Source organism: Mus musculus, chromosome 2 (genome assembly GCF_000001635.26).
Source record: "Mus musculus strain C57BL/6J chromosome 2, GRCm38.p6 C57BL/6J".
NCBI classification, from domain to species: domain Eukaryota; kingdom Metazoa; phylum Chordata; class Mammalia; order Rodentia; family Muridae; genus Mus; species Mus musculus.
In genome coordinates, this window is record NC_000068.7 from 112,855,663 (window position 1) to 112,867,833 (window position 12,171).

Sequence of the window (12,171 nt, forward strand, 5' to 3'; positions counted from 1 at the left end):
AATCTCTGTGAGCTCAAGGTCAGCCTGGTTTACCTTAGGACAGCCAGAGCTACAAAATGAGACCTGTCTCAAAACAAAACAAAACAAACAAACAAACAAAAATACCAATCACTTAACCGGGCAATGGTGGTTTATGCCTTTAGTCTCTGTTCTCAGCAGGCAGAGGCAGGCAGATCTTTGTGAATTTGAGGCCAACCTGGTCTACAAAGTGAGTTTCAGGACAGTCAGGACCACACAGAGAAACCTTATCTCAGAAGAGACTCTCTCTCTCTCTCTCTCTCTCTCTCTCTCTCTCTCTCTCACACACACACACACACACACACACACACACACACACACACACACACACACCCCTAAACCAAACCAAACCAAGCCAAGCCAAACCAAACCAAACCAAACCAAACCAAACCAAACCAAACCAAACCAAACCAAAAGAAAACTCAGGAAATAAGAGGCAGCACTTCTATGCCACTCTCAGCTTCTCAACACAGTCCCCATCTAGAAAGAGAATTAACAGAGCCCTTTGGCACAAGGGCACAGATGGCAGAAGCACTTCTCTCAAATAAGTTTTATTTCCTACCTCTTAGCTGTTAGCAGAGTCCTGGGGTCTTTTCGGCAGGTCAATGGGCAGAAACAACATGAAAGGATGCCCCCTGCGAGCCCCTGCAGACCTCATAGCTTCAGCAAGAGGCAGGATGGTCCTCAGGGGACTGCATATACCAAATCCTCTGCCAGCTGTCTTATCCCAAGGTCTGGCAGGATCTTCAAGTTTTTTTTTTTTTTTTTTTTTTTTTTTTTTGTTTGTTTGTTTTGGTCTCTTCCTTTGAGTAGAAGACATGTGAAGACTAACAGCAAAGCTTTCACTTTGAGAGCTTCTGAGCTTTTCAGATACACAAGACTGTGATAATATTAAGAACTATAATGGTCTAAGCCGGGACCAGGGCATGGAACAATAATGAAGAAACAACAGAACAGATAAGCTCACGGGCACAGCATTTTCGATGCAGAAGAGGATAGAGGCAGAAGTGAATTAGTAACTCAGAGGGCAGAAGCTACACCTTGAAATGTTTGTTCTTAGCCTTTCTCCTGAAGATCAAAGACTTCCTACTGAGGATCTTAGATCCAGGGTTATACACTGGTGACCTGAAAAGTACCAGCACATAGGTTACTAAGGTGATTACAAAACATCAAATGTTTAGTTTCAACAGATGGTTCTCTTTAAAAGGCAAAGCAAGATTTGCTGCCTTCTTCCACATTTTGCAGAGAACAGAGAGATGCTGTATGTTTATCCCAGACCTCTGGGCTGTTGTTGTTTCAGAACGACACATCAGCTTCCTTTCAACCATCCCCCTGCCAACTCTTGTGCTATCAATAGCTGAAAGAGCCTTCCAATTATCTTGTCTCTGTATTATTAAAGCAGATACAATACTACATTATAATGCACAAACATATTACAGTACAAGTCTATTATCAGACAGCTTTCTAATAATAGAATTTGTTATGCTGAAGGTCAAATCCTGTCCCTGCACAGAAAAGGCATCTCTTTCATCATAGCAAGACGATCTTTGAAAACTGAGCTACTCTCAAACAGTTCTCTCCTTGATAGCATCTCTCTGCTCAAATACTATATATGCCCATTTCACAAGGTGAAGTGCAAGGATGCTGGGCTCAGAGTAAGCACTACTTTCTTGGATGAGAACACTGAGTCTTGATATGTAAGGCCATCTTCCTTGCCAGTTCTATCATTTATCCATCTTATGTATAAATTTCTACCATCTTACTGTTCTACCCCTCCTTGAAGGTTCCTGCCACCTCAACACTAGCCCCCTTGAACCTTAGAGTGACTCTAAGGAGAAATGTAATGAAAGTGTCATTCTGGGTACTTTATTCACCATTCAATTCAAATGTCACTCATGTGAGATTTTCTTCACTCTACATTAGTCACTTACCATTTATAACCCACTGTTTTGCATTCTTAGTCACCTTTTCCTATTTTCATCTTACTTACTCCACAATTAGAACAGGGATTGTTCGCACTGCCATCACTCACATTTGCTCCTGCATTAGCCCACTGGATCTCAGGATGTATGTGCAAAATGTTCAGAGTCTCTGGGCAGGAGGTAGGCTTTGATTATGCTGTGGAGCAGAAATTCTGCATTTCTGACAAGCCTTGATACCTTGAATATCTAGGTTTTACACTTAATGTGAAGCTATACAATCTTCACAAAATTCTCAACACTGCAAGGCAGACAAGATTCTCATCTTATAAATGAACTGGAGGCATATATATATATATATATATATACATATATATATATATATATATATATGTATACACACACACACACACACACACACACACACACACATATATATCCATCCTTCTGGTTCACATAGTAGCAAAGCCAGGAAAAAGTGGGACTTGGGACTCTTCCTACTATCTTTGGTGAAATGCCAAAGTATCTCATTGTCTTCCTGACCTCAGGGATGCAGCAGTACCCATGGGTGGGTGGGGGTACCCAAGGATGGCTCACCTATACTGCTCTCATATCACCTGCTGTTTTCCCTCTCATTTGCATCCAAGCCAGCAGAGTTGCCATTCCTTCAGCAATATCTTGTCTCCCCACCCATCTCTCAAAACAGAATCTTCAAAACTGACTTTCAAACCTGTTAGAAGTCATTACAATGCTATCCCCATCTTAGATTTAGTGATTCCTTTTCATTAGGAAAATAGATTCCTATTTACCCAAATATTAGACTCTGGAAATCCCTTGAATGGCTCAGCTGAACAAGCACATTTCATGCAACAGGTGGCTGTAAAAAGTCCATCTTCATGAGGCTAAAGCCACTCTAAGTAGTAAACATTTCTGTCATAGGAACACGACTCTTTATATTTTGGTTCTTTTGCTGATGCAGTTATATTTCTCTGAGGTTTTAGAGACAGACTCCTTGTTTTCATGATCTCCCAGAAAAGTCAGTGCTTCAAGTAGTTCTAATCATTTACAGAGGGTAAAAGAAGGCCCAAAGAGGTTAAAGAAGGCCAGCTAAGATGCCACAAGTAGACAGCTGTAGGATGAGGGCACTTGTCTCCAGACCAGAACAGCATCCTTCCTAGCTGCAACTATAAAGCTGAGGGCAGCACAGCACATAGTACAGAGGTGAGCACACAGCTGTGTTATGTCACTGTCACAATTTCCTGTCTGGGAAGAACAATGGAATGTATTTCATCTATTCTCTTATTTTTAAAAGATGAAGAATACAAAGCCCAGAACAGTCAAGCAGTCTCTACAGGAGTTGCACCATTTAAAAGGAGCAGATCTGCCAGTTTGTAGTTCAGTACTCTTTCTCCATATGCCAACAATCTGTGTACATCTTATATGGACATGTAGATAGAAAAATAATAAGCTCTAAGTACTCCTTTGTGTCACTGGAAGCATTGCACTGATTGTCCTCCACCCACGGCCAATAATAAGCACAACTCTGCTTTGGTTTCAGTTGTTTGAATTTCAAAATAAATTATATTTCATTCACGGGAACAGCTAAGTCTAGCTTTTGTGTTCCAATGGTTCTCATCAAAGCATCAAGTTCAATTACACAAACATTCGGACTGACAATTCAAATCAGAATAAAAGGATAACTCTTTAATTCACTGATTTTTTTTTCTCTCCTGCCAAGGACATTCCACCATACACAATTAGCATTTCCATTGTACTATAAGCAAACCTGGGAATCTTAAAATGCCAAGGTACAGGGCATAGAATTAGCCTCAGTACAGAATTTATATTTATGAGCACATGCTGACTATCACTATTATTTGCCTTGATTCTTCAGAAATTGCAGCATAAGAGGTGGCCATCTCCTTTAAAGTTTCAAATATGCAAAGGATAATGTACTCCCAATAGAGAGACACAGAGCTCTGCCAGTTCATCCTGGTTTTCTTCCAACAGCAAAGAGTAAGTAACGGAGGATAGAGTGATGGATTACCGTTCTCAATCTCATAGTCTGCGAAGGCAAGTTCAGAACCTTTGTTGGTGATGAGCAGTTCCCCATTCAGTGTGAAGACCATGGAGGCATCATCCAGGTTAATCATGCACCCGACCACATCTCCTGGCTGCCAAGTTCGTCCAAAATACCCACTGCCTTGATGCCAACGCTGACCCTGCAAAACAAGACCACAGGCTTCGAGAAGAAGAGGAAAATACCCAAGAATCTCAGCAAGCTGGAGAAGTGGCCACAGCAATAGGATGCCCTAAGTTATAATGGAAAAATCTTTGTAGTCTACCATGCATAGCTCACAGGAGTAGTATCTATCTTACAGATGAATGAATGGAGACATACAGGCCTCATGCAAAAGATGGCCTGAGGCCCTTGGTTCATATTCAGCCTTGACAAGAAACACAATTTTTTTCCTAGAGCATGCAAAATAATCTCAATATATTGGCTGGATTGTGTTAAGTGGGTTACATCTGGAGTGGCACCAACCATTTTGTCCTTTCCCAGAATCAAGAACAAAGAAGCAATCACTATGCAATATCCATTCAATAACTATTATCTAGGGGCAGTGGATATTCTCTCTGAAGCCTACGATGCAGGCAACCTCCAAGGAAAACTCTGGAAAAATAAACTTGTACTGATTGAATGTGGCTATGGATAGACTCACCCTGCTTCCTTCAAACACGAAGGCTTGATCATCAGCCCCCAGCTCAATGTCAGGACGACAGCCTGGCCTGGCCCAGCCAACACGCATGTCTCCTCCAGTTACCACTTCAAATTCAAAGTACCACTTTCCAGACTTTACAGCATATGACCGTTCTACTCGGAAAAACCGGATCTTGTCTATGCTGACCTTCTCGACAGTAGGATCAGCTACTGTGAGAAGCAGAAGATGGGGAAGAAGGAAAGAGACTTTTAATGATGATGTAGTATTCCTTAAAGAACTTGACATGAACAACTAAGATGGCCATAGAATTCCCACTGCCCAATAAGGCATTTTGTTTGCACCATGACACTCATCAATACTGATATCACAACAACATGAACCATTTTTTTATTGGACATTCATAGTGATTTCTACACAATAATTTTATCAGACCAGGGTGAAAAATACCAAGGGTCACAAAGATTCAATCACTTGTTTAGCATCATAATAAACAGAACAAAAGATCTGAATTCAGGACTGAAAATCTTAGCTACCCTAAAGAAAAATGTGTTTACTATTTGTCTGGGTCACAGAAATACACATTGTAAAAATATCTGTCAATAAGCAAGGTGGTTCAAGCCAGCACTAAGTGGGGCAGTGGAGGTAAGCTCCCATCCCTAACCAAGAACTTATCTCTAATTAGCAACTACTTGCAAAAGAAAAAGCATTTTTCTCCCAATGGAGTCTCACTGGGTAGAGATTCATGCCCAGCAGTAGATTGCCAACACAAAACAAGACAAATTCAGCAGAGTTTTTGTAGATATTTTTTGCCTCATGTTGCTTTGATTGGACATTTCTAAAAAATTCTTACTGGTATTTTGCTTGTATATTTGTAAATGGTTTTCAATTTTATGTTTTTGGGAATTTGGTGTATAAGCATGAATGTGTATCTGTGTGATTCTATGATTTTCATTTTTCCCTTCAATTCTGTTTTTATTTTTGCCTGTTTTCTAAAGAGAGAAAATGAAAGTGCTGGCGTGGGGTTGAATGTAGGGAGTAGAGAGGGCTAGGGAGGAGAAAGAGGTGAATTCAGGATCAGAATTTATTATACACATTTTTAATAAAAAAATTTTGTCAATGGGATGGAGCTTTACCGAAACCAAAGTCCCACATCCTAAAACATACTACTAGGCAGCATGAATTGGACTTGGTAGGTTATAAAGACAAAAAAAGGATACAAATTTGGAAGGAGAGGGGAGGTGAGGGCACATCTTATAAGAGTTGGGGGTAAGATCCATGGTGAGAATATGAGGAAAGCCCATTGCATGCACATATGAAATTCTCCAAGAATAAAACATCACAGTTTAGGAACTATACCATTAAAAACATACCATTTCCAATAGTAAAAATTAGACCTTTGTAAAGGAAACATTTCCTAGATGAGGACTTGTTGGTAAAGTGTTATAAGAATGGATGATCACAGCTCATTACCTAGTTCTTGGTCTGAAGGCTCAATGTTATACCCATAACCAACAAATGTCCGTACAGCTTCACGTAGGCTGTCCCTGTTTGATTTCTTGGTGCGCTCATCTAGTAATGCATATGGCACCAGGCGGGGATTTCTTTTATTCTTCAGATCCTATGTGAAGCCAAAGGAAAGGTGCCAAGAAAACACATTTCAATTTTACAAGCAACCCATCCTACTCACACACTCCTGTCTGCTTGGCTGGCTCATCCTAGTCTCTTAGATTTCCCCCATGTGGCTTGATATTTAGCAGTGTGCATATTTGCTACTTCTCTTCAGGATTAAATGAGTATAAAAGAGGAAATCTTACTAATGCTCAAAGCTAGCATTAAAAACACACTTTAATAATGCCAGCCTTCAAATAAAGTGTCATCAAGTTGGTTAGGAAACTTCATTCCCAAGGTAAGGCCCATGGGAACAGTGTAACTATTTCCTTAAGGAAATTCATGCTTCAGTTTAATGTCCACACCCCATCAAAGCACTGTCTTAAGTCATCAGAGAGACACTAGAGAGAGTGGCAGAGGCAAATCATGTCCATCTTGTCTCAAAGGGTAGACTGTGCAGGGGAGTCATCTTTAGGTTTTGAGAAGAGACTATGAAGAAAGTAACAAAAGGTCAAATGTAAAAAAAGTCACTCAAACCAAGGTACACTTTCCAAACCTCCTGGCTCCCAGGTCTCTATGCCTATCCCCCCCCCCCCTGTATTCTCATTGCCTTCCAGATTTTCTGGAGCTAAGTTTGGAAGAGTTTGAAACTGTATATCCTTCACAGTCCCATGTATTTGAACATATGGTTTGCAGCTTATATTGTTGTTTTGGGAAGACTGTGGAATCTTTTAAGAGGGAAGGCTGGGCTGGTCCAAGAGAGACACTGAGGGGGGAGCAATCTTTTATAGGTGATAGCACCACCTTGTTCTGCTTCCTGATCCAGAAAGATACAAACAAACTGTACTACAAGTTCTTGCCTCCACAGCCTAAACTGCTATAACCACATGCTTTCTCCTATCATGATGAACTATAACCTGACGTGACACCTCTCCCCCTTTCTTTACGTTCCTTTGGTGGGTATTTGTCACAGTGATGAGAAGAACATAGAGGCTGATGTATGAGTTAACTCATATGAACTTTCTGAATACTAACCCTTAATGATTAAGTGAACGAGGAAAGTATTTTAGGGAAAAAAGTGTGTCAAATGGTTTGCAGTGAATCCCGATTCTAAACTTTGCTTGACTCCTTGCTAGGAACCTAGCTGTTAGGTTACTTCATGGTTAAGCCAGGAGTTCTACCTTTGCCCAGGGATCTTTAGTTCAGTGGCATGAAAAGAGAGAGAGAGAGAGAGAGAGAGAGAGAGAGAGAGAGAGAGAGAGAGAGAGAGAGAGAGAGAGAGAGAGGGTATATGTATGTGTAGCTTCTGGGCAGGTTGCTTCATTCTCTGTCTAAGCTGTTTCCCCTTGAACTAACTCAGTGGTTTGTTATTTGAGGTCACCTCAGAACTCCTGCTGACCGATGACATTGATCTATCCCAAAAAGATTACTGGCTTAGGGTACTGATTTGCTCCTAACCTTAGCCTTTGAGGGTATCATGAAAACTTAACTATCTACAGTGAAAAAATAAAAGAGAGACTGAGATAAAGTAAGCACAGAGGACATTTTATCAGTGAATCTCTAACTAAAGGAGAGATAATGTTTATCCACGTCTATAAATTGAAATGATGCCTGTATCCAAATTCAGTGTGACTGTTACAAATTTTACCTAGTCCACGATTCTATAAATAATAAACAGACCACACTGTGAGGGATAGAACACAAGGGCATTGCCCATATTCCAATCTCACATGCTCCACAGCAAAATGACATTTTGATGGATGACCGTACCTACTTCTCTAGCATGCTTGACCCAACACTCCTTACCTGTTGAATACCATAGGTCCAACCTTGTTTAATTCTGTCCTTTGCCCAAACATTGTGAGCATTTTCTGCAAGCTTATCCACTAAAATTTCTTGAGGTGGTAACAGCTTCACATCAGATAAATCCAAAGGGGCTGGCTTATAGCCATTGGACATCATATAGCTACAAGTAAATGAAAAAGTATACACATTTTGAGTAAATACATATGATTCTCCTTTTCTAGATTTTTACAGATTTATTTTTTGAAAATCTCATATGCATATAATGTATATCAATATCCTACTATCTCCTTTCAATTATCTCCAAGCTCCTTACAACATACCTCACTTCAAATTGCATGCCTTCTTTATAAATTATCTATTGAGTCCAGTTAGAATTTCCCATCTCTGCATTGGTGTGGGGTCATCCAGTGGGGCATGGGTAACCTACCAGTAGCCATCTATCAAAAGACATGTAACTCTCCTTCCCTAGCAGACAGCCATCAACTGCCACTAGCTCCTCAGTGGAAGGCAGTGCCCTGAATCAGCTCCTACCGCCTGCTGAAATTTTTTACAGGGTCAATCTAGAATAGGTCTTCTGTTAATAACCATAGCTGTCTCTACAGTGTTTCACAGTACTTCTTCCCATACTCTAACGTTTCCTGTGCCTTCTTTTGGGGTGATTCCTGAGCTTTTGGTGTGGGAGTGGGTACAGCTAACTCATCTATGGCTGAGCACTCATAGTCACACTCAATACTGTAAACAGTAATGAGTTTGTGTATTAGTTTTACTTTACTAAGATTATATGTGTGTGTGTGTGCATGCATGTGTGTGTGCGTGTACATAATCACTAAGCAAATAAAGGCAGAAACAAAATCTTCCCTCTTTGTAGCATCTTACAACTAATATATCTCATATATTTCAAAGGATAACATTGAAGAGCGCAGTCAATAATGCAAATCTATCTTTATATATAAGAAAACTGTTTATGTGCTGTGGAAATGAAGGACACACTCAGCATGTTGCAACATCATCTGAAACCTCTCCATTCTACTTAGGAACACAAAATGTTAAAACCATATTGACAAGGATAAAACTTGGAAGTAAAGGCTTTCTTATAAGTTAGCATAGAATGGCCACCCATTCTTGCAAAGCCCAACCTTTCCTCTTGGAATTAAAACAAAAAGCCGTGACAGCTGAAAATTTGTGAGCATGAGGTGACTTTTGCAGTTAGTTCTCCATTGCAGGAGTCATGGCCTCAAATGCCTATAATTTGCAACATAGCATGCAAATTTGAAGGAGCTTACTATGAGTCAAGTGGATATATGTATAAGGGCAAAGGTTGAGTACATTGTGAATAGGGTGACTATCCCCAGGGCAGTTATTATATCCATGTGAGAATATGAGTCTAGAGGTGCCCATGAGCTTTAGGACTACTAACTGCCCAGACTAGAGCAAAAACTTGAACATGGTAATCTAAGGCCAATTCTATATAGAACCCTCTGCAAGGCACGGGATACAGAATCTATGGTAGTCATAGGAGACCATCCAGTCTCAGGACAGCTGCTCCTGATAGCCTCAGTATGTACTGGTTCTAGCAACCTCAGCTAGAAGTATGCCTCTCCAGATATCCTCTCTTAGATACGATTTCCTTGACATCAGGAGCTATGACATCAGGAGACTGACTCATTATGGGCTTGGGAGTGTAAGCAGGATAGTGATGGTGAGCATGTCATTAAGGATGGCACTGCTTTGGCTCTAGTCACGACACTTGTGTTTTATTGTGTGCATACCCAGAGCTGGCACTGAGGAGCAAGAGAACAGAACAGTGAATGAGCCAGCAGACAGTGTGAGAAACTGTCTGGATGTAGAGATAGGAAAGACAGTAGGACACACTAGAGCTATAGAGAGGTAAATGAAATCCTGATACAGAATCCCATGTTCTTAAGGATTTATGTGTTATCCCAGTGCCAGGGCAGTGGAATGAGTCTCTGCAGTGACTAGGAACCATATCCAAGCTCTTTTGCCAACTGTTCTTCCTATTCACCAGAGTGGATTCATTTGAGGTCTGCATACCTCCTAGCTAAAAATTAATCATACTAGCACTAGGTCTGGGAAGAATGTGCAAAAGGAGAGGGGACTTTGAAATGCTTCTTTTCCAGTGGGTATCTTCTGAGGGTTCCAGTCATCTAAGTAACTAGAGGAACATTCTAAGATGACACAAAGTCTGTCATCTGCCTTTGTGCATGGCCTCTAAACCTCCCCCCCGCCCCAGCTTCCATGTTCTGCTTGAGCCATTAGAAAGTTCACTTACTTTTTGGGAAGCTTGACTTTCTTTAGATCCTCTTCCGCAGCTGGGTTAACATGAGCAATGTGGCACCCCAGGGCCAGCAAGGTTCTGTGATATAGCATAGGAAGAGACTTGTGTCAACTGAAAGATGAAGGGTAATAAGAACCCTAACCCATGTCTGAGCTGGTTAAGTGGACAAAAGCTATTCATTTAGACCAGAGGTTGTTCAACATATTCTGTTAAGAGGCAGACAGCAAGGCTTTGTGTACCACATATCTCTGTCACAGCTACTTAACTCTGCCATTATGGGGAAACAGTAGCCACCAATAATATGCAAAACAGTGAGCCTGGCTTTGTTGCAATGTAAATGTATTTATTGAAACAGGTGGCTGGTTGGTTTGTCCCACAGGCCATAATGTGCCAACTTCTGATTTAGGTGATAGCAAGCATAAGAACGTGAAAGAGAAGCTTGTTAACTGCCCCACATGGAGACATTTTCTAGTTTTGAAATTCACTTTGAATTATATCAAGGACTTGGGTTCATGGAATAGACAGGATTCTAACATTAAATCTTTAGGTCAGCAAATACTTGCTGCATGATGTCTGTATAGCATCTTGAATTTTACTTGATGTAGCAAGATGCATAAAATGGTTTTCTCAAAAAGCATAGTACAATTAAAGATAGCGTGTTTGTAAGCCTATGACATCTTTGTTATGTGATCAGACAATGTTAGAGTATTCTGCACTGACAAGGAAAAGAAAATACAAAGAAGCAGCAGTCAAGAGTCACAAAGGGAATTATGGGAGGTCCACATGGACTAGGGAGTCTGGGTCTTTTTTAGGATCATAAATGAGATGGTGGAACAATTGAAAGTTGATTAAAAACTTAGATTTTAGTAATCAAACCAAATTTTCCTTTGCTTTCAACACTATCCTATTTTTTTTTTTTTTTTTACTTGATTTAACACTAACCACAGTAACATTTGGTCCTTTGGTTGTATTTCTCTCCTCTATCCTGCTCCATGCCTCCTGCATTTTTCCCATTTCCAGAAAAACAGCAAATGGCAAATGGTCTCTGGAGAAATACATTCACTAAGCACTAATGTGAGTCAGCTCCTTACTGTGTTAAACTCTGTGACATGAAGAATCACTATTGCCCAGGATTTATCAGTGTGTTACGTTTGGAGACAAGAGGGACATGCCTTTGCAGTTTAGTTACAATGCATCAAACCATCCGCTCACTGTCTAGTCCGCACTCAATTAAACACTCACTTCAAGGTTTCCGTTGACATCTGCAGGTTATAATTCTTCTCAGTTTCAGGGAGCTTTGAAAACTCCACAAGGCAGGGATGCTGCCTTTTGTTGTCATCCCGCACCTAGGTGACAATATAAGAGGGGAGAGGATTTAAGTCTTGACAGCTGGCACTGACCTGTGAAAACAAAAGTGAACATCCTTGGGGGGGGGGGGCACGACCAGGCAATCCATGTCAGACAGGACAAAGACAGCAACTTGCTGATAGGTGAATGCACGTGATTCTCTTGGGAATCTTACATATGGCTCCCAAGGTGACAATGTCTTGAACTCTGAGGATGTATTTCAAGACAGGTGTTTGCACTTAGAGCATAATTTTTCAGACAAGTATGCTACTGTTTTTATAGGTGGTAGCCATGCTTTCATTAAAAATTCACATCACCATAATGTTACTGGAGGATAGCATGCCTTTGACCACAAAGGCCTACAGATAGGGACCACTTGTGTAATCTTGAAAGTTTATTAAAACCATGTTAGAAGAATAAAAGAATAAGATCAAATTAATTTTAACAGGATATT

General features: G+C 40.6%; 1 protein-coding gene across 9 annotated transcripts in view; it reads right to left on the reverse strand.

Annotated features, from left to right (window-relative positions):
• Ryr3 (ryanodine receptor 3) overlaps positions 1-12,171 on the reverse strand; it is a 586,052-nt gene that overhangs the window by 224,309 nt on the left and 349,572 nt on the right. For 6 of the 9 annotated variants that reach the window (XR_003951556.1, XM_017316712.2, XM_017316702.2 and 3 more), the window contains exons 24-29: positions 11,613-11,716; positions 10,365-10,448; positions 8,075-8,234; positions 6,131-6,278; positions 4,661-4,869; positions 3,985-4,159 (exon numbers count right to left, since the gene is read on the reverse strand). Coding sequence is in view for 8 of the 9 variants with exons in the window: in XM_017316712.2 (XP_017172201.1) it covers positions 3,985-4,159; positions 4,661-4,869; positions 6,131-6,278; positions 8,075-8,234; positions 10,365-10,448; positions 11,613-11,716 (880 nt within the window). In the remaining variant the exon portion in view is untranslated. The remainder of the gene's footprint in view (positions 1-3,984; positions 4,160-4,660; positions 4,870-6,130; positions 6,279-8,074; positions 8,235-10,364; positions 10,449-11,612; positions 11,717-12,171) is intronic. The other 3 variants (XM_017316705.2, XM_017316711.2, NM_001319156.1) reach the window with 1 other exon arrangement.